Source organism: Nerophis ophidion, linkage group LG02 (assembly GCF_033978795.1).
Source record: "Nerophis ophidion isolate RoL-2023_Sa linkage group LG02, RoL_Noph_v1.0, whole genome shotgun sequence".
In the NCBI taxonomy this organism is placed as follows: Eukaryota; Metazoa; Chordata; class Actinopteri; order Syngnathiformes; family Syngnathidae; genus Nerophis; species Nerophis ophidion.
This window is the reverse complement of record NC_084612.1, coordinates 53,526,263-53,553,433: the sequence shown is the minus strand read 5'-3', so window position 1 is coordinate 53,553,433 and position 27,171 is coordinate 53,526,263. Positions and strand designations below refer to the sequence as shown.

Genomic DNA, 27,171 nt, shown 5'->3' with positions numbered 1-27,171 from the left:
TGTTGGTGTTGTTGAGTCATACACGTATCTCTTATTTGTGACTACCATCTATCTACTTGTCACACATATCATTACACCATATACCAAATTAAATTGCTTTGAGGTCAGTAAGCACAACCAACATTACTCCGTACATTAGGCGCACCGGGTTATGAGGCGCACTGTCGATTTTTGAGAAAATTAAAGGATTTTAAGTGCACCTTATAGTTAAAAAAATAAAGTATACGTGGACAACTCTGTGCACTGTCACAAAGGGACATAACATCCAGCATTAAATTATCAGGGTTTATTCGTCAGTACATTTCATACACTGCCTAGTGAAAGGGAATATTGCCACTGATGCTTTCACACAGCAAAGCGGCATCCAGATGCAGTCAGATAATTAGATGCCTCAGGGTCAGCATTACATGAAATATGTGTTGGACACCCACAGTTGTTAACACAACCAAGCTGGAAAAGTAGGTATTAAACTTTGTATTCGGGTCCCAGCATAGCAGGATACACTTTTCTTACGTTTCCGAAGCCTTGCTGCAAGATTATGTCTCTGCTCTTTGCAGCTGATGTGGTCTTGATTGCTTCATCCGGCCAGGATCTTCAGCTCTCACTGGATCGGTTGGCAGCCGAGTGTGAAGCAACTGGGATGGGAATCTGCAACTCAATGTCCGAGTTCATGGTTCTTGGCCGGAAAAGGGTGGAGTGCTTGGGGAGGAGATCTTGCCCCAAGTGGAGGAGTTCAAGTACCTCGGAAGTTCACGAGTGAGGGAAGAGTGGACGGAGAGCTCGACAAGCGGATCAGTGCGGCGTCTTCAGTAATGCGGAAGCTGTATCGATCCGTTGTGGTGAAAAAGGAGCTGATCCGGAAGGCAAAGTTCTCAATATATCGGTCGATCAATGTTCCAATCCATGAGCTTTGGGTTATGACCGAAAGTACAAGATCACGGGTACAAGCGGCCGAAATGAGTTTCATCCGCCGGGTGGTGGGGCTCTCCCTTTGAGATAGGGTGAGAAGCTCTGTCATCTGGGAGGAAGTCAAAGTAAAGCCGCTGCTCCTCCACATCGAGAGGAGCCAGATGAGGTGTTCCGGGCATCTGGTCAGGATACCACCCAAACGCCTTCTTAGGGAGGTGTTTAGGGCACGTCCGACTGGTATGAGGTCATGGGGAAGACCCAAGACACGTTGGGAAGACTATGTCTCCCGGCTAGCCTGGGAACGCCTTGGGATCCCCGGGAGGAGCTGGACGAAGTGGCTGGAGAGAGGGAAGTCTGGGCTTCCCTGCTTAGGTGGCTGCCCCCGCGACCCGACCTCAAGTAAGCTGAAGAATATGGATGAATGGATGGACAAAGAAATCAGCACGTCAGAGCTTTAGCAGTAGTTACTCCATTTATCACAGAATCCAGCAGTGTTGGCACAATTCTTTCAGAAAGACAACATTCTGCCTCTCTTAGAGCTCTGAAGCCTTTCTGGGACATCAGAGTAATATTTTTTCTGCTTTTGCCTTTTATATAGAACCTAAAGAAGACCTTTAATTAGAAGTAGCTTCATGTGTTGAACTTCAGATGACGGCATTGCGGATATGCTGTTACACAAGTGCAGTCTTACAACCCACAAAGTCATATATTTCAAGTTGGTGCTGTTCACAGAAAAAAACACAGGAAAATTATGTTTTTTTAGGGTGGCGTGAAAGTGTTTTTTTTTTCCTTCTTATTTACCCTCTCTCCTCTCTTACCCTTCAGGCTCGCCTCATGGCGTTGGAGGTGGAGCTCTCTCGCCTTCAGGAGGCAAGCCGCCAGCAGAGAAAACGCATTGCAGAGGTCCTCAATGGGCTGATGAGGGACCTAAGCGAGTTCAGCACCATCGTGGGCAACAGGGACATCAAACTGGTGAGAGGAGACGAGATGCTCGCCGTGGCCAAACATGACGTGCATTTAAAATTCTCACATTTTTACACATTTATGGATGCAGTTTTGAAATATTCATCAGCATCATTTGCATCGAGCCCGAGCACGTTCATCCTCATGTTGTTGCAATATTTAATTATTTACGTCAATCCACCCAGTAATGTGAACAATGAACATGGTTGGGAGCTCATACAGTTGTTGCATAAATGGAAATTTAAAAATAAAGTACTTTAGAAATGTGGTTAAAGTGACAAAATCTGTGTCATTTAAACCGTTTTACAATGTATTTTATGTTTTAATGTTTTTATACTGGTACAGTGCCAGGCTGTGTCATTTGGTTCGTGGGCCTTTAATGGAGATTAAACCAATTTAATCGACCTCTTAATACCACCTCTATCACTTGGCAATCATACAAACCATCAATAATATACAAAAAATAAATATAACACGGTTTAGCATTGCAAACAGGGCAGTATTCGTGTATTTTGGATACATATTTTTATTACTCAAGCAAAAAACCCATAGTTAAACGTAAATGTTTCTTTACTGCATAGTCTTGAACAATAGCGTGACTTAAAGTAGTTTACAAAGTTTATGCGTTCCAAAAATCAGGCATTTCTGTTGAGCGATAACGGGACAGTACACCGGTACACCAAAAGTATTTGACCACCTGCCTTGACTCACATATGAATTTAGTGCCATCCCATTCCTAACCCATGGGGTTTAATTGGAGTTGAGGGTTAAATCACCAAAAATGATTCCCAGGTGCGGAACCACTGCTGCCCACTGCTCCCCTCACCTCCCAGGGCATGAACAAGGCGATGGGTCAAATGCAGAGGACAATTTTCACCACAGCTAGTGGGTGTGTGACTATCATTGGAACTTTAACATTAACTGAACTTTTAATATGATGTGGGTCCACCTTTTGCAACTATTACTGCTTCAACTCTTCTGGGAAGGCTGTCCACAAGGTTCCGGAGTGTGTTTATAGGAATTTTCCACCATTCTTCCAAAATCGCATTGGTGAGGTCACACACTGATGTTGGTGGAGAAGGCCTGGTGTTCTGTCTGGTTCAGGTAGAATAGAATTGACTTTATTGTCAATATATTTGCATACAAGGAACCCCGGCTTCCTCCCACTTCCAAAGACATGCACCTGGGGATAGGTGGATTGGCAACATTAAATTGGCCCTAATGTGTGAATGTGAGTGTGAATGTTGTCTGTCTATCTGTGTTGGCCCTGCGATGAGGTGGCGACTTGTCCAGGGTGTACCCTGCCTTCCGCCCGATTGTAGCTGGGATAGGCGCCAGCGCCCCCCGTGACCCCGAAAGGGAATAAGCGGTAGAAAATGGATGGATGGACAACGAGATTAAGGACGGGCTTTGCGGTGGCAGAGGGGTTAGTGCGTCTGCCTCACAATACGAAGGTCCTGAGTAGTCAGGGTTCAATCCTGGGCACGGGCTCTTTCTGTGTGGAGTTTGCATGTCCTCCCCGTGAATGCGTGGGTTCCCTCCGGGTACTCCGGCTTCCTCCCACCTCCAAAAACATGCACCTGGGGATAGGTTGATTGGCAACACTAAATTGGCCCTAGTGTGTGAATGTGAGCGTGAATGTTGTCTGTCTATCTGTGTTGACCCTGTGATGAGGTGGCGAATTGTCCAGGGTGTACACCGCCTTACGCCCGATTGTAGCTGAGATAGACACCAGTGCCCCCTGCGACCCAAAAGGGAATAAGCGGTAAACATGGATGGATGGATGGAGATTGAGGACTCCACCTGAAGGTGCGGTAGTGGAAACATATAAAAATAAATCACACAAGTAGTAGTAAAAATAAAAAATAAGAAATTAATTAAACAGGCTACTATACAATACAATAATAAGCATTTCTAATCCTGTACAATATACAAAATACTGGAGAATATACAGAACAAAACAAGAGTAACAAAGTATCAATCAGTGTTGGACATATTGCACTAGAAGGGTAATATTGCACAGTAGGGTATTAGGGTAGGAAATTGCACAGTGGGTGGATATGGGGTGAATTATTCATTACAAGTTTGAGTTCAAGATGGTGACAGCTCTGGGAAAGAAGCTGTCTCTGAGCCTGTTTGTTCTGGCTCTGATGTACCTGTAACGCCTGCCCGATGGTAGCAGGTCGAACAGGTGGAATCCAAGGTGTGTGCTGTCCTTGGTGATGTTTTTTGCTCTGTTGAGGCAGGGAGTTGTGTCAATCCTTCAGGGAGAGGAGGGGGCAGCCAATTATTTTTTGTGCAGAGTTTATGACCCTCTGAATCGCCTTCCTGTCTGCTTCAGTGCCGCGTACCACGCTGTTATGCAGTACCACACTGTTATGCAGTACCACAATGTTATGCAGTACCACAATGTTATGCAGTACCAGAATGTTATGCAGTACGTCAGCAGGCTCTCGACAGCCGAGCGATAGGTCACCATCAGCTGCCTCTCCAGTCTGTTCTTCCTCAGCACCCTCAGGTTGTGGAGTCTCTGGTGGGCCTTCCGGATGACCGCAGTTGTATTTGGGGTCCATGAGATGTCCGCAGAGATGAGGGTGCCGAGGAACTTGAAAGAGCTGACTCGCTCCACCTCCTCGCCGTTGATGTAGAGGAGGGGGCGGGGTCTGCAGTGTATTTTCTAAAATCAAAGAGGAGTTCCTTGGTTTTTGTGGTGTTCAGTGCCAGGTTATTCACTGAATACCACGCTTTTAGTTTAAGACAGGGGTCCCCAAACTTTTTGACTCGGGGGCCGCATTGTGTTAAAACAATTTGGCTGGGGGCCAGGCTGTATATTTATACACACACACACACACATATATATATATATATATATATATATATATATATATATATATATATATATATATATATATATATATATATATATATATATATATATAAACATGCACACGCATACACAAGTCTCCAAAAACATTAACCACCATGTTGCTACAATGAAATATATATTAACGTGCACACACATACACAGGTCTCCAAAACGTTAACCACCATATGGCTACAATAAAAACAAACAAAAGAAAATATAAAAAGTGGTACTGTTTTTATAGTATATGTATATATATATATATATATATATATATATATATATATATCGCGCACTAATTGACTGAAAGGGCGCGCACTTGCCGCTAATGATGTCACATTATCAATGAGAGAATGCATTTTTTGACAAAATTATTTGCCTGAGCAACTTGGAGACACCGAGAGTAACAAGAGTAAAATGGATTAGAAAGGACGGATTTAAAAACATACAAAAATAAAAAAATTAAATGTAATCACTTTTATTTTTTTTAACTTGGGAATTCCCGCGGCCGTAGTTTGAGGTACCCCTGGTTTAAGGACTTGATTTCCGTATGCAGACTTATCACCCCCTGTAATGGGTCCAACCACCGTTGTGTCTTCAGCGAATATGATGATGGTGTTCTATGGGTGGGCTGGAATACAGTCATGGGTGTAGAGGGAATACAGCAAAGGGCTAAGTGCACAGCCCTGTGGAAAGCCGATTCTGAGTGTACGGGAGGAGGAGAGATGGGGACCGAGTTTCACCGTCTGGGGTCGGTTGGTCAGGAAGTCCTTAATCCAAAGACAGGTTGGTGCGGGGAGGCCTAAGTCCAGCAGTTTGGTGACCAGGATGTCTGGTATGATTGTATTGAAGGCGGAGCTATAGTCGATGAAAATCATCCTGATATAGCTCCCCTGGGGTTCCAGGTGGCTCAGTGCAGAGTGGAGAGCTATGGTTATGGCGTTGTCTGTGGATCTCTTTGCCTGGTAGGTAAACTGTTGTGGGTCTAGAGTGAGGGGGTAGGCAGGCTTGGACGTGGTGTAGGACCAGTCTTATGAAGCACTTCATGATGACAGGTCTGAGGGCTACTGGCCGATAGTCATTGTCTGTGGCAGCTTTCTTGGGTACCGGGATAATTGTGGCGGATTTAAGGCAGGGTGGGATGAGTGCCTGTGCCAAGGAGAGGTTGAAGAAGACAGTGACAATGTCGGAGAGCTGGTCAGCGCTTGCTTTGAGCACCTTCCTGGGTACTCCGTCTGGACCAGCCGCCTTCCTGGGGTTCACTGCCCTGAGCACCCGCCTGACCTGATGCTCCTCAAGAGTGAGTGTGGGAGTGCTGGGAGCTGGTGGGAGTTGGGGGGATGGGAGTGGTGTGGCTGTGACTGGTTGTAATGTCTCAAAGCGAGCAGTTTAAAGAAGCAGTTCAGCTCCTCTGCCAGCGATACATCTCAGTCCCCGGTTGTTGCATCACAGCATCTGTAGTTGGTGATGTGCTCTATGCCCTGCCACATCTGCCGTGGATTGTTGCTTGAGAGATGGTCTCCTCTCCTTGTAGTCCATCTTGGCTTCTTTGAGTCCTCTTTTCAGTTCAGCTCGTGCAAATCTTAGGGTACATTAAACATATGTTTCTTATTGCTGTTAAGTCCTTAAATAAAATAGTGAACATAGTAGACAACTTGTCTTTTAGTAGTAAGTAAACAAACAAAGATTCCTAATTAGTCTGCTGAAGTATACAATAAACTATTGTGTCATTCACCTACCTATTATTTTGGAAATATTTTTAAGGACAAGTGGTAGAAAATTAATTATTAATCTACTTGTTTATTTACTGTTAATAATTGCTAACTTTGTCTTTTAGCATGTTATATCTACACTTCTGTTAAAATGTAATAATCACTTATTCTTCTCCTCTTTTATACTTTACATTAGTTTTGGATGATACCACACATTTAGGTATCAATCCTTTACCAAGTAGTTACAGGATCATACATCGGTCATATTCAAAGTCCAAATGTGTCCAGGGACATATTTACTGACTTTATAAACATAATATACATTTAAAAAAAAAAAACGAAATAAGATTTTGTGATGTTAAAAAATATCGATGTAATCACAGTAGTATCGACTAGATACACTATTACACGCAGTATCATTACAGTGGCTGTCAGGTGTAGATCCACCAATGGCGTTTGTTTATATTATAGCGTCCTGAAAGAGTTGGTGCTGCAGGGAATTCTGGAAATGTGTTCTGTTCTGTTTATGTTGTTTTGCGGTGCAAATATTCTTCCAAAATGTGTTTGTCGTTATTGTTTAGTGTGGCTTCACTATACGGCACATATTTATCACAGTGTTGTTTAGTGCGGTTTCACTATTTGGCAGATGTTTATGACAGTGTTGTTTAGTGAGGTTTCACTATATGGCATATCAATCAATCAATCAATCAATGTTCATTTATATAGCCCTAAATCACTAGTGTCTCAAAGGGCTGCACAAACCACAACACAAACCACTACGACATCCTCGGTAGGCCCACATAAGGGGAAGGTATGTTAATGACAATGTTGTTTAGTGTGGCTTCACTAGACGGCACATATTTATGACAGTGTTGTTTAGTGTGGTTTCACTATTTGGCAGATATTTATGACAGTGTTGTTTAGTGACGTTTCACTATATGGCATATGTTTATGACAATGTTGTTTAGTGTGGTTTCACTATACGGCACACGTTTATGACAGTGTTGGCATTGTTCATACTGCCACCCTTGGTGTGACATGAATGGCTGTATGCACTTCATTTGGTCATGTGCACTGTTCTGAGTCAAATGATTTTGTCATTAGTTCGTTATCGAATAAAATGAAATCTCGGTTAGGATTTATTAATCATAGACTATATAATTTTGTGACTTTTTTTATTGTGTAAAATGTACCAAACTCGCCAGAAAAAATTAACAACAGCAAGATGCAACATTAAATTAGCCCTAGTGTGTGAATATGAGTGTGAATGTTGTCTGTCTATCTGTGTTGGCCCTGTGATGAGGTGGCGACTTGTCCAGGGTGTAAAACGCCTTCTGCCCGAGTGCAGCTGAGATAGGCTCCAGCACCCCCCGCGACCCCAAAAGGGACAAGCGGTAGAAAATGGATGGATGGAAGATTGATTTTTCAGAATGTATTTTAAAGCTATGCATCCATCCATCCATCCATCCAGCTGAAATAGGCACCAGCGCCCCCCGCCACCCCGAAGGGAATAAGCGGTAGAAAGCTATGCACATATTATATCTATATTAGCCATAATCGCAGTCACCAATCTGATTCTACGTTGACTTCAATGTAACAGAAAAATGTAATTGCATGTGTTAGTGTGCACACTTTAATACATCTGAATGTTTTCTTGCGTATTATATTTTCTATATCTGTAAAAGTATCCTCTTCATCAAAATCCACAAACCTCTCAATACACGAGGCCCCAGGTGCTGTCGATTTGCTTCCACGCCACAATAAACAAGACAAGTTGTCGTTATTACAAAACCCCAGCACAAATAATACATTTTCAAAATATGCGGGATCTTACCCTACACTCTCAGATGCCATTTCGAGAATGTTAAATAATGGTTTATTCTCCCTCGGCTCTCTTTCCAGTCCATTGAGTTCTCGGGCGTCATCGAGGAGGAGTTCACGGTTGCCAGGCTCTACATCAGCAAGCTTAAGTCGGAGGTGAAGTCCATGGTGAAGCGCTGCCGCCAGCTGGAGAACCTTCAGGCTGAGTGTCACCGCAAGATGGAGGAGACGGGCCGAGAAATGTCCTCCTGCCACCTCCTCATTGCCCAGGTAGGACGCCGTAACTCATTGCTCCATCAGGCTGAGTGCAGGCAGGCTTGTCACTCGGACGGAATCATTCTACTAAGTGCGTGATGTATGGCAGAGAAGCGGCAAATCAACTGGTCTGAAAAGGGGTCTATTGCTGGTAGGGCATTGCAGCAGAGGCGATTGCTCCAACACTGGGCCGTGTACAGAAAAGTTGAAGGCTCTAGGGACCACTTTGCACTTTTCATGTACATTCAACTTCTTATATGCCAGGTATTGTTATTTTTTTATTTTTTTATTTTGCATGTTTTCCAGTCCAGCACTCTCATTTTTTACTACTCAGTGGCCTAGTGGTTAAAGTGTCCGCCCTGAGGTGGGTAGGTTATGAGTTCAAACCCCGGCCGAGTCATACCATCCATCTTCTTCCGCTTATCCGAGGTTGGGCCGCGGGGTCAGCAGCCTAAGCAGGGAATCCCAGACTTTCCTCTCCAGAGCCACTTCGTCCAGCTCTTCCCAGGTGATCCCGAGGCGTTCCCAGGCCATTCGGGAGACATCGTCTTCCCAACGTGTCCTGGGTCTTCCTCGTGGCCTGCCACTGGTTGGACGTGCCCTAAACAGCTCCCTAGGGAGGCGTTCGGGTGGCATCCTGACCAGATGCCTGAACCATTCATCTGGCTCCTCTTGATGTGGAAGAGCAGCGGCTTTACTTTGAGCTCCCTACGGATGACAGAGCTTCTCACCCTATCTCTAAGGGAGGGACCCGCCACCCAGCGGAGGAAACTCATTCCGGCCGCTTGTACCTGTGATCTTGTTCTTTCGGTCATAACCCAAAGTTCGTGACCATAAGTGAGGATGGGAACGTAGATCGACCGGTAAATTGGGAGCTTTGCCTTCCGGCTCAGCTCCTTCTTCACCACAACGGATCGATACAGCGTCCGCATTACAGAAGACGACGCACCGATCCGCCTGTCAATCTCACCGTCCACTCTTCCCTCACTCGTGAACAAGACTCCTACTTACTTGAACTCCTCCACTTGGGGCAGAGTCTCCTCCCCCAACCCGGAGATGGCACTCCACCCTTTTCTGGACGGGAACCATGGAATCTGCTGCGAACTGATCCAGTGAGAGCTGAAGATTCTGGCCAGATGAAGCCATAAGGACCACATCATCTGCAAAAAGCAGAGACCTAATCCTGCAGCCACCAAACCGGAGTCATACCAAAGAGTATAAAAATGGGAGCCATTACCTCCCTGCTTGGCACTCAACATCAAGGGTTGGAATTGGGGGTTAAATCACCAAAAATGATCCCCGGGCGCGGCACCGCTGCTGCCCACTGGTCCCCTCACCTCCCAGGGGTTGAAGAAGGAGATGGGTCAAATGCAGAGGACAAATTTCACCATCACCTAGTGTGTGTGACTATCCTTGGTACTTTACCTTAACTTTTGTTCCACGTCCTTTTTTCCTCCATTTGCCAGCTGAGCACCTGTCCCTGGTTGCCAATCAGGATGCTTTTGGAGACTGGATTATTTTGCTTTGTACCTCAACGTTGTACCTTTGTACTTCATACGTCTCATTTCCATTTGCGCACCTGCCTTTCTCTGGTAATGAAGACTTATTTTTTGCATTTGCCTGCCCTCTCTGCATCCCGGAATGCCTAACGTAATAAAAATTAATACAATGTAGTTGAATAAATTATTCTTAATACAATTATTTGATTGATTGATTGAAACTTTTATTAGTAGATTGCACAGTACAGTACATATTACGTACAATTGACCACTAAAGGGTAACACCCCAATAAGTTTTTCAACTTGTTTAAGTCGGGGTCCACGTTAATCAATTCATGGTACAAATATATACTATCAGCATAATACAGACATCACACAAGTTCATCATCAGAGTATATACATGGAATTATTAAAAATCCTTGGGGTGGGATGTGGAGGAGGCTGAGGGGGTGGGGGTTAGGTTGGGTTGCTATTAGCATTCTTCAGTCATCAACAATTATATGATCTGAGAAATTGACATTGAAACCGTGTAGGTCTGACTTGGTAGGATATGTACAGTGAGCGGTGAACATAGTGCGCTCAGAAAGCACAATAACAAGTATATACATTTGATTATTTACAATCCGGGCAGGTGGAATGTGGTAGAGTGAGGGGGTTAGGCTAGGGTTGTAGCTGCCTGAAGGTGTTCTTTTAGTGTGGTTTTGAAGTTAGTATCAGTATTAGCATTAATAATAGTATGATTATTACATTATAAGGCTTAGCACACTCAAAATCTTACCATTACCAGGGGTAGGGAACCTATGGCTCTAGAGCCAGATGTGGCTCTTTTGATGACTGCCCCTAGCTCTCAGATAAATCTTAGCTGACATTGCTTAACACCATAAGTAATTAATAACTCCCCTGGTAATCACAGTGTTAAAAAATAACGTTTAAAATATAAAATATTCTCATGCATTTTCTACTGCACCCGTTCAAGGAGTCGCATTAATGGTAAGAAGTATTTTATTTATTATTGGTTAGCTTCAGAAGAACAATGTATTTTAAAACAATAATATACTTATCATACTCAAAAAATGTTGGTCTTACTTAAAAATGCACGCATTTAGTTGTATTCAGTGTTAAAAAATATTATATGGCTCTCACGGGAATACATTTTAAAATATTTGGTTTCCATGGCTCTCTCAGCCAGAAAGGTTCCCGACCCCTGCCATTACCATTCTTTTCTGCTCTTGCCTGCCGTCTTTGTATCCTGGAGTGCACACATACAACGAAACGTAACAAAAAGATCTAGTACAATGTAGTTCAATTAATTATTCATCTCATAATTAGTCTATACTTATTATTATTAATATTTAGCTTTCACAAACTCAAAATCTTACCATATCTTGCAAACAATGTGTACATATGTTCAGCAAACACCATGTAAAAGACGCACAGGTCAACAGCAATTTAGTTTTTTTTCAGGTCCCATTTTGGGGAAATTTGGTCTGGTTCCATTATTCGTAAGCACAAATTGTATTTTGTCGGTGTCGCGGGCCAATTAAAAACGAGCTGCGGGCCACAAATGGCCCCCGGGCAACACTTTAGACACTCCTGCCCTAAAATGGCAAAAGATAAGTGATTAAATATATAGTGTTGTGTGTACATGTTATTGACTATCAATCAATCAATCAACGTTTACTTATATAGCCCTAAATCACGAGTGTCTCAAAGGGCTGCACAAGCCACAACGGCATCCTGGGCTCAGATCTCACATCAGGGCAAGGGAAAAAAAATCAATCCAATGGGATGACAATGAGAAACCCATCCATCCATCAATGGTCTACCACTTGTCCCTTTTCAGGGTCACGGGGGATGCTGGAGCCTATCTCAGCTGCATTCGGGCAGAAAGCGGGGTACACTCTGGAGAAGTCGCTACCTCATCGCAGACAATGAGACACCTTAACTAAATATATGCTACAACGCGCTCTTTTGTTTTGAATCAGCTTCTTATCACCATATTTGCCAACTTTGAGCTGCTTTTATACATGGCTAGCTAGTGTAGCCGAGTGTCCTGGGTTCGCATAATTTGGGTACTGATAAAATAAAATAATAAAAGGGAGTCATGAGAGCAGGTCCGGTCTCCACCACTTTATTGTCCCCTTCTTTACACCTATCTCCATACCCATCTATCACCTTCTTCAACAACCCGCCTTCATATAGACCTCTTACGTCACAGCCTTACGGCAACACTGGAGGGACACCCTGAACTGTTTGTTACATACGTCCCCCCCTCAATTAGAAACGTCCCCGTTTCATCACAAACAAAATAGGTAACAAACAAGGGGAAATAGAACAGAGAAAGGAAAAAAAAAATCAAAATTCACAATAAATCAACAATATATATTTTTTTTTTACACCGTATTGCATAGGCTAACTCACTGGCCCCTCAAAACATGCAAAAACTCCCAGATGCGAAGGATGTCACTCCAATCGCCCCATTTGTAAGATAGTTCAATTATGTGGAGGAGGTCGCCCCCAGCGAGATGGTCCGATGGTGCACAGGAGGTTACCCCTGTCACCCCCTGCGAGATAGTCCGATGGTGCGCAGGAGGTTACCCCTGTCACCCCCTGCGAGATAGTCCGATGGTGCGCAGGAGGTTACCCCTGTCACCCCCTGCGAGATAGTCCGATTGTGCGCAGGAGGTCGCTCCAGTGACCCCCTGCAAGATAGTCCGTTTGTGAGATAGTTCGTTTATGACGCTCCATCATGCCATCCGACTTGGGGTTATAGCCAGTGGTGCACGTCCTTTTTTTTTTTCAAGCAACATACAGAGTCTAATTGAAGGGGAAACACCCTGGGGCCCTCACGGCCCCCATGGGAACCTCCGGGCCACATCCAGAACGTCCATGACCACCCTCCGGGTGGGCCGACAAACCTGGGACCCGCCCACGGGGACGTTAAGGGCACCGACGGGTCCGACACGCTCTGTACTTCTCACGCCACCGTCGGCGGTCTCTCAGCGCGAAGGGCCAGCAGCAAGACCGCGGGAACGCCTCCGCAACCAGCCGGGCCACGCCCGCAGCAAACACCTCCACGCTCTCTCCCGGAGCACGCACACTCGCCGACAGGTTGGCCCCGAACCGGTCCATTGTCTTTGTTTAAAAGCTGCCCCCAGTCTCCCACGGGACGAGTTGGGACGATCCGAAAATCCTCACCAGCTCCTGGTTGCAGTCGGCTCCCTCCGTCGGTGAAAGGAGCGGTTACACAAAAAAAAAAAAGTCCACTTTCGACATCCATGCCGTGTGAGTGTCCGTCAAACAGCGCCTCCGGGCTTAAAAAGAGTCGTGGTCACCACACCACGTGTCCGCAAAATGGCCGGGAAGCTTAGCAGCTAACTCGAAACTCACGTGTCCCGTGTAAAACTTTCTTCTTCTTTTTTTTTCAACACAGCAGTTAAAATAATCCCACCGCTGCCACCAATGTAGCCGAGTGTCCTGGGTTCGCATAATTTGGGTACTGATAAAATAAAATAATAAAAGGGAGTCATGAGAGCAGGTCCGGTCTCCACCACTTTATTGTCCCCTTCTTTACACCTATCTCCATACCCATCTATCACCTTCTTCAACAACCCGCCTTCATATAGACCTCTTACGTCACAGCCTTACGGCAACACTGGAGGGACACCCTGAACTGTTTGTTACACTAGCTAGCAGCTAACATCCATCCTCAGTGTTTTAGCTATTTCTAAATCACTAATCCTGATTTCCATGGCGACAAATAAAGTATGTTTCTTACATTTACCATTATCACTGCAGGACGAGGAATAGCTAAACATGCTTCACTACACACCGTCGCTCACCCGGATCAAAATGTAATTCAAACACCATTGTAATGATATCAAGTACAGGCACGTATCTAGTCAATACTACTATGATTACATCAATATTTTTGGGCATCACATCTTCTTTCGTTCTTTAAAAATGTATATTATGTTTATAAAGTCAGGAAATATGTCCCTGTACACATGAGAACTTTGAATATGACCAATGTATGATCCTGTAACTACTTGGTATCGGATTGATACCCAAATGTGTGGTATCATCCAAAACTAAAGTAAAGTATCAAAGAAGAGAAGAATAAGTGATTATAACATTTTAACAGAAGTGTAGATAGAACATGTTAAAACAGAAAATAAGCAGAAATTAATAGTAAATGAACAAGTAGATTAATGATCAATGTTTACAGTTTGTCCCTCATAATGTAGACAAAATAATGTTTAGATAAATGACACAATATGTTACTGCATACGTCAGCAGATTAATTAGGAGTCTTTGTTTGTTCACTTACTACTAAAAGACAAGTTGTCTAGTACAGAGGTTCTCAACCTTTTTTTTCAGTGATGTACCCCCGTGAACATTTTTTTTAATTCAAGTACCCTATAATCAGAGCAAAGCATTTTTGCTTGAAAAAAAAAACAAAGAGATAAATAGGTAAAATACAGCACTATGTCATCAGTTTCTGATTTATTAAAACATAACTCAAAACTTGTTGAAAAATAAACAAGTGATTCAATTATAAATGAAGATTTCTACACATAGAAGTAATCATCACCTTAATGTGCCCTCTTTGGGGATTGTAATAGAGGTCCATCTGGATTCATCAACTTCATTCCAAACATTTCTTCAGAAAAAAAAAAAAAATCTTTAACTTCAATATTTATGGAACATGTCCACAAAAAAATCTAGCTGTCAACACTGAATATTGCATTGTTGCATTTCTTTTCACAGTTTATGAACTTTCATTCATATTTTGTTGAAGTATTATTCGATAAATATATTTATAAAGGACTTTTAATTGTTGCTATTTTTAGAATATTTTTTTTTAAATCTCACGTACCCATTAGCATACCTTTAAGAACCACTGGTCTAGTTTGTTCACTATTTTATTTAAGGACTTAACTACAATAATAAACATATGTTTCATGGCTGCGACATCGCGGAGCTCCTGGTAAAGATGGAACATTTGGCAGAAACAATTCTGCAAGTTTCATGATCACTTACGACCGGCAGACACTTCTAGATGTGGATGGATCGGGCCGTTTTGGACTGATAGACGCGTGCTTGCTAGACCTGCTAGCTAGCACGGGAATACTTCGCTGGCTACATCCAGCGGCAGGGGAGTATAGTAGCAGCCGGGGCCGTCTACGAAACAGACGCAAGCGGTGTGATCGGAAACGTGGATGCCGAGCGGGGCTAAAAACAAAGCTAAAGGCTAATCCCCACTGAACACCACTTCCCTCCATCCTGAAGCCGGATTTAAAAGGAAGATACAAGACTACTGATCTGGGTAGGGAGTCAGTTTGATTGTTTCAGAGTTGGACATGTGTTCTACTGAAGTGGCAAACTATGATGCGTTCAGTTTATCAAAGCACCAAACAAACAATCCGAAAATTCCCGTCGTATCAATTCCTAGATATGGTCGTAATTATATTAGGTGCACTGGGCATAATAAACACAACACTATTAATATTGCTACTACGGATAATTTGATCAAAAATGCTCTAAAACAGTCCACTACCTATAATATAGGTTTTTTTTAAACATAAGATCATTGTCTCCCAAAACGTTGTTAGTTAATGAGGTCATCAGCGACAACAATCTTAACGTCATGGGTCTCAGCAAAACCTGGCTTAAACCAGACGACTTTTTTGCGCTAAATGAGGCATCTCCTCCTAACTATACATATGAGCATATTGCCTGTCCCCTTAAAAGGGGTGGATAAGTCGCAATAATATACAACAAAAACTTTAACCTTAGTCCTAGCATAAATAATAAGTATAAATCATTTGAGGTGCTTACTATGAGGTCTGTCACACCGCTGCCTCTATACCTGGCTGTTATCTACCGCCCCACAGGGCCCTTTTCGGACTTTATCAATAAATTCTCAGAGTTCAATGCTGATCTAGTAAAGCACGCCGATAATATAATTATAATGGGGGACTTTAATATCCATATGAATACCCCATTGGACCCACCGTGCGTAGCGCTCCAGACTATAATTGATAGCTGTGGTCTTACACAAATATGACATAAACCCACACATTGCAACGGTAATACGATAGACCTAGTGCTTTCCAAAGTTACGATACTCCAGTATACTAAAGTATTGTCCGATCATTACCTTATAAAAATCGAGGTTCAGACGCATGTTTGTCAAACTAATAATAATAATAACTGCTATAGCAGCCGCAACATTAATACGACCACAACGACAACTCTTGCTGGCCTACTGCCCTCGGTAACGGCACCATTCCCAAGGTATGTGGGCTCTATTGATAACCTCACTAACAACTTTAACGACGCCCTGACAGCGAAACCATTGATAACATAGCACCGCTAAAGTTAAAAAAGGCTCCAAAAAAGCGTACCCCGCGGTTTACAGAAGAAACTAGAGCTCAGAAATTATTATGTAGAAAGCTGGAACGCAAATGGCGCAAGACTAAACTTGAGGTGCACCATCAAGCATGGAGTGATGGTTTAATAACTTATAAACGCATGCTTACCCTAGCTAAAGCTAAATATTACTCAAATCTCATCCACCTTAATAAAAACGATCCTAAATTTTTGTTTAGTACGGTAACATCGCTAACCCAACAAGGGACCCCTTCCAGTAGCTCCACCCACTCAGCAAATGACTTTATGCAATTCTTTAATAAGAAAATTGAAGTCATTAGAAAGGAGATTAAAGACAATGCGTCCTAGCTACAACTGGGTTCTATTAACACAGACACGATTGTAGATACGGCGGATACTGCCCTCCAAAATAGTTTCTCTAGTTTTGAGGAAATAATATTAGAGGAATTGTTACAACGTGTAAATGGAATAAAACCAACAACATGTTTACTTGACCCACTTCCTGGGAAACTTATCAAGGAGCTCATTGTATATTAGGTCCATCAGTGCTAAATATTAAAAACGTATCACTTTCCTCTTGCACTGTTCCCCTAGCATTAAAAAAAGTGGTTATTCATCCTCTCCTTAAAAGACCTAACCTCGATCCTGACCTCATGGTAAACTACCGACCGGCGTCTCACCTTTATTTCAAAAGTCCTCGAAAAAATTGTTGCAGAGCAGCTAAATGAACACTTAGCGTCTAACAATCTATGTGAAACCTTTCAATCCGGTTTCAGGACAAATCCCTCTACGGAGACAGCCCTCGCAAAAATGACTAATGATCTATTGCTAACGGTGGATTCTGATGCGTCATCTATATTGATGCGCCTCAATCTCAGTGCTGCTTTCGATACCGTCGATCATAATATTTTATTAGAACGTTTTAAAACACAAATTGGTATGCCAGACTTAGCCCTGTCTTGGTTTAACTCTTATCTTACTGACAGAATGCAGTGCGTCTCCCATAACAATATGACCTCAGACTACGTTAAGGTAACGTGTGGAGTTCCCCAGGGTTCGGTCCTTGGCCTTGCACTCTTCAGCATCTACATGCTGCCGCTAGCTGACATCATACGCAAATACGGTGTTAGCTTTCACTGTTATGCTGATGACACCCAACTCTACATGCCCCTGAAGCTGACCAACACGCCGGATTTTAGTCTGCTGGAGGCGTGTCTTAATGAAATTAAACAATGGATGTCCGCTAACTTTTTGCAACTCACTCCCAAAAAAACGGAAATGCTGATTATCGGTCCTGCTAGACACCGACCTCTATTTAATAATACAACTTTAACATTTGACAACCAAACAATTAAACAAGGCGACTCGGTAAAGAATCTGGGTGTTATCTTCGACCCAACTCTCTCCTTTGAGCCACACATTAAAAGCGTTACTAAAACGGCCTTCTTTCATCTCCGTAATATCGCTAAAATTCGCTCCATTCTGTCCACTAACAACGCTGAGATCATTATCCATGCGTTTGTTACGTCTCGCCTCGATTACTGTAACGTATTATTTTCGGGTCTCCCCATGTCTAGCATTAAAAGATTACAGTTTGGTCATATTACGCCTATACTGGCTCACCTCTACTGGCTTCCTGTGCACTTAAGATGTGACTTTAAGGTTTTACTACTTACGTGTAAAATACTACACGGTCTAGCTCCATCCTATCTTGCCGATTGTATTGTACCATATGTCCCGGCAAGAAATCTGCGTTCAAAGGACTCCGGCTTATTAGTGATTCCCAAAGCCCAAAAAAAGTCTGCGGGCTATAGAGCATTTTCAATTCGGGCTCCAGTACTTTGGAATGCCCTCCCGGTAACAGTTCGAGATGCCACCTCAGTAGAAGCATTTAAGTCTCACCTTAAACCTCATTTGTATACTCTAGCCTTTAAATAGACTCCCTTTTTAGACCAGTTGATCTGCCGTTTCTTTTCTTTTTTTCCTATGTCCCACTCTCCCTTGTGGAGGGGGTCCGGTCCGCTGGCCATGGATGACGTACTGGCTGTCCAAAGTCGGGACCCAGAATGGACTGCTCGTCCAGAGTCGGGACCCAGGATGGATCGCTCGCCTGTGTATCGGCTTGGGACATCTCTGCGCTACTGATCCGCCTCCGCTTGGGATGGTTTCCTGCTGGCTCCGCTGTGGACGGGATTCTCGCTGCTGTGCTGAATCCGCTTTGGATTGAACTTTCACAGTATCATGTTAGACCCGCTCGACAGCCATTGCTTTCGGTCCCCTAGAAGGGACTGGGTGTGAGTTTTCCTTGCCCTTATGTGGGCCTACCGAGGATGTCGTAGTGGTTTGTGTTGTGGTTTGTGCAGCCCTTTGAGACACTAGTGATTTAGGGCTATATAAGTAAACATTGATTGATTGATTGATTCATTGAAATAAAGACAATAATGCCATTTTTTTGTGGCGCCTGTTGTTGTTTGTGGTTACTCGTAGGAAGAATCATGCCGAGCTAGATTAATAACTTGGCTTTAATTAAGACTTCATGGGGACAGCAATTGTACATACCACTGCATGAGAGGGTGGTAGTAACTGATTCCCCGATGTGCACACCCTGGTGTTGTGTTCGAAAATTACAACAACAATACAGTCATTTTACCTAATGATCTACAAACCCCGTTTCCATATGAGTTGGGAAATTGTGTTTGATGTAAATATAAACGGAATATAATGATTTGCAAATCATTTTCAACCCATATTCAATTGAACTGATAAAATTTTATTTTTTTTTGCAAATAATCATTAACTTTAGAATTTTATGCCAGCAACACGTGGCAAAGAAATTGGGAAAGGTGGCAATAAATACTGATAAAGTTGAGGAATGCTCATCAAACACTTATATGGAACATCCCACAGGTGTGCAGGCTAATTTAGAACAGTTGGATGCCATGATTGGGTATAAAAGCAGCTTCCATGAAATGTTAAGTAAATCACAAACAACAATAGGGTGAGGGTCACCACTTTGTTAGCAAATTATCGAACAGTTTTAGAACAACATTTCTCAACGAGCTATTGCAAGGAATTTAGGGATTTTACCATCGAGGGTCCGTAAAATCATCAAAAATTTCAGAGAATCTGGAGAAATCACTGCACGTAAGCGATGATATTACGAACTTTTGATCCATCAGGTGGTACTGTATCAAAAACTGACATCAGTGTGTAAAGGATATCACCACATGGGCTCAGGAACACTTCATAAAACCACTGTCAGTGACTACAGTTGGTCGCTACATCTGTAAGTGCAAGTTAAAACACTACTACGCAAAGCCAAACCCATTGATCAACAATATCCTGAAATGCCGCCGGCTTGACTGGGCCTACGCTCACCTAAGATGGACTGATGCAAAGTGAGAAGGTGTTCTGTGTTCTGACGAGTCCACATTTCAAACTATATTTGGAAACAGAGGTTGGAACAAAGAGGCAAATAACCATTCGGATAGTTATAGGCGCAAAGTTCAAAAGCCAGCATCTGTGATGGTATGGGGGTGTATTAGTGCCCAAGGCATGGGTAACTTACACATCTGTGAAGGCACCATTAATGCTGAATGGTCCATACAGGTTTTGGAGCAACATATGTTGTCATCCATGCAACGTTATCATAGACGCCCCTGCTTATTTCAGCAAGACAAGTGTTACAACAGCGTAGCTTCGTAAAAAAAGAGTGTGGGTACTTTCCTGGCCCGCCTGCAGTCCAGACCTGTCTCCCATCGAAAATGTGTGGCACGTTATGAAGCGTAAAATACGACAGCGGAGACCCCGGACTGTTTAACGACTGAAGCTCTACATAAAACAAGAATGGGAAAGAATTCCACTTTCAAAGCTTCAACAATTAGTTTCCTCAGTTCCCAAACGATTATTGAGTGTTGTTAAAAGAAAAGGTGATGTAACACAGTGGTAAACATGCCCTTTCCCAACAACTTTGTCACGTGTTGCAGCCATGAAATTCTAAGTTAATTATTATTTGCAAAAAAAAACAATGTTTATGAGTTTGAACATTAAATATCTTGTCTTTGTAGAGCATTCAATTTAATATGGGTTTAAAAGGATTTGCAAATCATTATATTCTGTTTATATTTACATCTAACACAATTTTCCAACTCATATGGAAACGGGGTTTGTATGTCCTTTTCTTTTAGTTAAGAGTCCTTGAAAACAATACAAAAGAATATCAGTAAAATGAATATCTATATGTAACTGAGATCAAATCTCTTAACTGTGTAGGGTGAGTAAATGGTAAATGGTAAATTGGTTGTACTTGTATAGCGCTTTTTTTTCTTTCACCTTTTTTAAGGAACTCAAATAGCTTTGACACTATTTCCACATTTACCCATTCACACACACACATTCACACACTGATGGCGGAAGCTGCCATGCAAGGCGCTAACCAGGAGCCATCAGGAGCAAGGGTGAAGTGTCTTGCTCAAGGACACAACCAACGTGACTAGGATGGTAGAAGGTGGGGATTGAACCAGTAACCCTCAGATTGCTGGCACGGCCACTCCCACAACTTCACCACGCCGGGCTCTTACTGTTTTGTATTAGGGGCTCTTGAAAGAGTGTCAGTTAAGTACATGTGCTTTCCTTTTTTTTTTTTTTTTTAAACTAAGTTTATGTCATAGCTTTGCAGACGTAGCAGCATCCACTGAAAACGGGCAGGAGCATTGTGAATTGGTTTCTTCAAGATAGTCGGTCTTACTATGGTGGGCTTGCCATACACATAGTCTCTGAACTTGGTGCGTGCAAGCACAACAGCTTGAATCTCTTTCTCAATTTGAGCGTATCGAGTTTCTGTTTCTGCAAGGGTGGGGGATGCAAAGGCTACTGGCCTTCCATTTTACATGCAAGCAGCTCCGAGTCCAAAGCATGACACGTCACAGGTCAGCGTGACTGGCTCTTTGACATTGTAGTAGGCCAATACTGGAGGAAAGGAGAGACATGCCTTTAGGCAGTCGAAAGCATCTTGGTGTTGCTGGAACCAGCACCATGCGGTCTCTTTGTAAGTCAGCTTCCTCAGTGGCGTTGCGATGTCACTGGGGTTTGGAATGTACTTGCCAAGATAGTTGACCATTCTTAGGAAACGTTGAAGTGAGGTGACATCTGTGGGGACTGGCATGTCTGTGATAGCAGCAGTTTTGGAGGGGTCAGCTTTAAAACCTTTACTTGTGAAGATATGACCAACGTAGCATACTGGGTCAAGCTGAAACTTGCATTTCTGCGATTTGAGTTTGAGGTTGGGCTTCACGGTGGTAGAGGGGTTAGTGCGTCTGCCTCACAATACGAAGGTCCTGCAGTCCTAGGGTTCAATCCCAAACTCGGGATGTTTCTGTGTGGAGTTTGCATGTTCTCCCCGTGAATGCGTGGGTTCCCTCCGGGTGCTCCGGCTTCCTCCCACTTCCAAAGACATGCACCTGGGGATAGGTTGATTGGCAACACTAATTTGGCCCTAGTGTGTGAATGTGAGTGTGAATGTTGTCTGTCTATCTGTGTTGGCCCTGCAATGAGGTGGCGACTTGTCCAGGGTGTACCCCGCCTACCGCCCGAATGCAGCTGAGATAGGCGCCAGCGCCCCCGCGACCCCAAAAAGGAATAAGCGGTAGGAAATGGATGGATGGATGGAGTTTGAGGTTTATTTCCTTCACACGTTCAAGCACTTTTTTTAGGTTGGCGTCATGCTCCGCTACATTACGGCCTCCGATGATGATGTCATCGACAATGACTGAGCATGGATATCCAGCAAACAGCTGATCCATTGTGCGCTGGAATACTTCGCTTGCAGAGTTAATTCCAAAAAGCATGCGAAGAAATCTGTAATTTTCAAAAGGAGTACTGAATGTGGTCTTTATTGAGGACTTCTTGTCCAGCCGGATCTGCCAGAATGATTTTTTTGCATCTAGCACTGAAAACACTGTCGCACTTGACCTTTGTGCTGCTAGCTCCTGCACACTTCTCATGGGGTGGTGGGGACGTTTTAGTGCTTCATTTAAATCTTTGGGGTCGATGCACAATCTGATTTCTGATTTGCCTTTCTTGTGTGCAGCGACCATGGATGACACCCAATCTGTTGGTTCGGTGACTGAAGTAATAACGCCTATGCGTTGCATGCGTTCAAGTTCGGCTTTCACACAATCTTGAATTGCTAAGGGGATGCGGTGGGCCGGCCAAATAACAGGCAGCACATTGGGGTCCACTGTCATTGTGTAAACAACTGGTAGTTCTCCGAGCTCTTCACTGAAAATGTCTTCGTATTGTGTGAGGATCCGTGCGCTGAACTCCCCAGTGTTCTCTGTGGTGACATGATGCACATGGGGATTCAACTCGACTAGCCCCATACGCAGGCATGCAACAGTGATGTCACATTTTTATCCACTATGAAAAATGTCAATAAGTGGCGTTGTCCCTTTAAAAAGCATGTCAGTGTAGCTTCACCTTGTGTCTCGATTTTGGCTCCTCCGTAAGCAACCAAATGTGTGCTTTTTGTGTTGTTTGGCAAGTTTCACGCCGCTGTTTATTCTATTGAAAGTCGTCAGTGACATTACATTGCATTTAGCACCTGTATCCACTTTCATTTCGGTTGGCATGTAATTTATGCACACTGTGACAAATCCTTAATTTTGGTCTCTTTTTTGTAGATGTACAGAGTCAACGCAATTTTCAATTTCCAAGCCATCCACATAGAACGTGTCATTTTCCCTTTGGCTGTGTTGATCCATTGTTACATCATGCACAGACTGTCCATAGCGTTTGTTTGTGGTAAACTTGGACTGACTCTGTGGCTTTGACTTGCAGCATTTTTTGTAGTGATTTTTTTTTTTTGCAATTGTGATATTGTTGTCCAAAAGCTGGTAACATTTCCCTTTTTGCTGTGTGACTCCCTCCACAATTGTTACACTTCCTGATAGTCTGGGAAATATTCTGGAATTTGCCTTACTGAAACGCACTACTACCCACCACACAGTCTGATAGTTTATATATCAATGATGAAATATTAACATTGCAACACATGCCAATACGGCCTTTTTAGTTTACTAAATTGCAATTTTAAATTTCCCGGGATTTTTTTTTAAAAACATTGCGTAATGATGACGTGTACGCGTGACGTCACAGACTGTTATGAACATGAGCGCTGCACACACACAGCTAAAGGTCGTCTGCTTTAACGGCATAATTACACAGTCTTTTGGAGTTCTGTGTTGCTGATTCTTTTGCAATTTGTTCAATTAATATTGGATAATTCAAAGTAGAAAGAGGGAGTTTGGAAGCTTTAGCCTTTAGCCACACAAAAACACGGGGATTCCTTGTTTAAATTTCACGGAGGTGAAACTTTACTATGGATCAGAGCGGACATGGATCCCAACCGAATGTCAACCAGCAGGTTTCGGTGAGAAAACTGCGGCTAAAAAGTCGCTTCTTACCGGATATCAGCTGAGCTTGCGCCTCCCGTACAGCTACCGTCGACTTCCCCGAGACACTGCGCGTCAACACCAGGCTGTGGACGTACACTTCCGACTAACTGGTACTGTTAACTCACTAAAACACTAGCAACACAATAGAAAGATAAGGGATTTCCCAGAATTATCCTTGTAAATGTCTCTAAAAACATATGAATCCGTCTCAATGCAACGCGATTGCAACCGTGTTTTTTTTTTTTAACTTTTTTTTTCTTTTTTTTTTCTAGTCCGTCGCTTTCAATATCCTCAAACACGAATCTTTCATCCTCACTCAAATTAATGGTGAAATTGTCGTTTTTTCGGTCCGAATAGCTGTTTTTGTTGGAGGCTTCCATTAAAATCAATGTGAATATCTGAGGAGCCATCAACATGTGACGTCATCGTCTGCGACTTCCGGTAGAGGCAGAGCTTTTCTCCAGTTGCGAACTTTATCGTGGATGTTCTCTACTAAATCCTTTCAGCAAAAATATGGCAATATAGAATGGACCTGCTATCCCGGTTTAAATAAGAACATTTCATTTCAGTAGGCCTTTAATCTCATCAACATTAGTAGCTTGTGTAGCCAATGTTTTGATATTTTCCTCTGTCATTTCGTGAATTCGGCAGATTGAGATCGCCTTGGCAAGAGTCAATTCACTGTCCCTCAGTAATGTCTTTCTCAAAGAGTCGTTTGTGATGCCATACACAATTTTGTCACATAGGAATCCGTCAGTTAGATCTCCAAAATGACATGTTTCAGCTTTAATCTTCAAATCACTGATGAATGATTCCATGCTTTCCCCATGCTTTTGAATTCTCAAATGGAACTTGTGCCTTTCAATTGTTTTGTTTGTTTGCGGATTGCACATTTCTCTGAACTTCCTCTTCAGATCTTCCCGCGACTCCGCAGGTGCGAGAATGGCACCGCCCGTGTCGGCGTCACGCACCTCTGCCGCGTACACATACGAGCACTCCCTCTCAATCGCTTCTGGACCAGCGAGGTTTAATAGGATGCATGCAGGGGTCTTCGTGAGTTCGTCTGAGTGAGCAGCAGCAATGAAAATTTCATATTCTTGCTCAAAAATGCCCCAGTTCTCCGCGACATCTGGATGACGAAACCCGTCCGCCATTAGTACAAAAAGTACTCACAGGCGAGAAGCTTGTCCACTACTCTGACACCCTGTTGTTGTTTGAGGTTACCTGTAGGAAGAACCAGGCTGAGCTGCATGAATAACTTGACTTTAATTACAAACCCCGTTTCCATGAGTTGGGAAATTGTGTTAGATGTAAATATAAACGGAATACAATGATTTGCAAATAATTTTCAACACATATTCAGTTGAATATGCTACAAAGACAACATATTTGATGTTCAAACTGATGAACATTTTTTTTTTGCAAATAAACATTAACTTTGGAATTTGATGCCAGCAACACGTGACAAAGAAGTTGTGAAAGGTGGCAATAAATACTGATAAAGTTGAATAATGCTCATCAAACACTTATTTGGAACATCACACAGGTGTGGAGGCTAATTCGGAACAGGTGGGTGTCATGATTGGGTATACAAGCAGCTTCCATGAAACGCTAAGTAATTCACAAACAAGAATGGGGCGAGGGTCACCACTTTGTAAGCAAATTGTCCAACAGTTTTAGAACAACATTTCTCAACGAGCTATTGCAAGGAATTTAGGGATTTTACCCTCTGCGGTCCGTAAAATCATCAAAAGGTTCAGAGAATCTTGAGAAATCACTGCACTTAAGTGATGATATTACGGACCTTTGATCCCTCAGGCGGTACTGCATCAAAAAGCAACATCAGTGTGTAAAGGATATCACCACATGGGCTCAGGAACACTTAATAAAACCACTGTCAGTAACTACAGTTGCTTGCTACATCTGTAAAGGCTAGTTAAAACCATACTTTGCAACACCCAGGAACGCCGCCGGCTTCGCTGGGCCCGAGATCATCTAAAATGGACTGAAGCACAGTGGAAAATTGTTCTGTGGTCTGAAGAGTCCAGATTTCAAATTATATTTGGAAACTGTGGACGTGGTGTCCTCCGGAACAAAGAGGACAGTAACCGTCCGGATTGTTATAGGCGCAAAGTTCAAAAGCCAGCATCTGTGATGGTGAGGGGGTGTATTAGTGCTCAAGGCATGGGTAACCTGTGAAGGCACCATTGATGCTGAATGGTCCATACAGGTTTTGGAGCAACATAAGATGTCATCCAAGCAACGTTATCATCGATGGCCTTGCTTATTTCAGCAAAACAATGCCAAGCCACGTGTTACAACAGCGTGGCTTTGTAGTAAAAGAGTGCGGGTACTTTCCTGGCCCGCCTGCAGTCCAGACATGTCTACCATCGAAAAAGTGTGGCGCATTATGAAGCGTATAATACGACAACAAGACCCCGGACAGTTGAACAACTTAAGCTGTAAATCAAGCAAGAATGGAAAAGAATTCCACTTTCAAAGCTTCAACAATTTGTTTCCTCAGTTCCCAAACGTTTATTCAGTGTTGTTAAAAGAAAATGTGATGTAAGGCAGTGGTTAACATGCCCTTTCCCAACTACTTTGGCATGTCTTGCAGCCGTGAAATTTTAAGTTATTATTTGCAAAAAAAAATAAAGTTTATGTGTTTGAACACGAAATATCTTTTCTTTGTAGTGCATTCAATTGAATATGGGTTGAAAAAGATTTGCAAATCATTGTATTCCGTTTATATTTACATCTAACACAATTTCCCAACTCATATGGAAACGGGACAGCAATCGTATGTTTGTACATACGCACTGCATGAGAGGGTGGTAGTTACTGATTCCCCGATGTGCACGCCCTGGTGGTTTGTTCGAAAATTACAACAACAAAGCAGTCATTTTACCAAATGATCTACAGTGACCTTTATACCGAAAAGTATAGAAATAATTTTAGTACCGGTACCAGAATATTGGTATCGTTACAACACTACCTCCAATTGTTATCTATTTAATGTTTTTTTTCCTGCTCTGCTCTTTTCCAAGCACGAGGCCAAGATCTGCTCGCTCAGCGAGTACACACACAACATGGAGAGGAAGAGGAGACAGTTGGAGGAAAGCTACGACTCTCTGGCAGACCAGCTGGACAAAGTCCGAGTTGGAGGTAGAGCAATATGTAAATATGGCGTGGATGATTATTACATCTGTGCTGGGGATAAAAACATCCTGAGGTGACAACATAACATGTCAATACCTGAATTGACTGTTTATCCTTTATCTGGAAAAAAACGATCGTAA

General features: G+C 43.0%; 1 protein-coding gene across 1 annotated transcript in view; it reads left to right on the top strand.

Annotated features, from left to right (window-relative positions):
• Nucleotides 1-27,171, top strand: part of LOC133548252 (kinesin heavy chain-like) — a 285,184-nt gene that overhangs the window by 136,008 nt on the left and 122,005 nt on the right. The window contains exons 15-17 of the mRNA XM_061893571.1: nt 1,735-1,881; nt 8,350-8,538; nt 26,920-27,037. Coding sequence (XP_061749555.1) covers nt 1,735-1,881; nt 8,350-8,538; nt 26,920-27,037 — 454 coding nt within the window. The remainder of the gene's footprint in view (nt 1-1,734; nt 1,882-8,349; nt 8,539-26,919; nt 27,038-27,171) is intronic.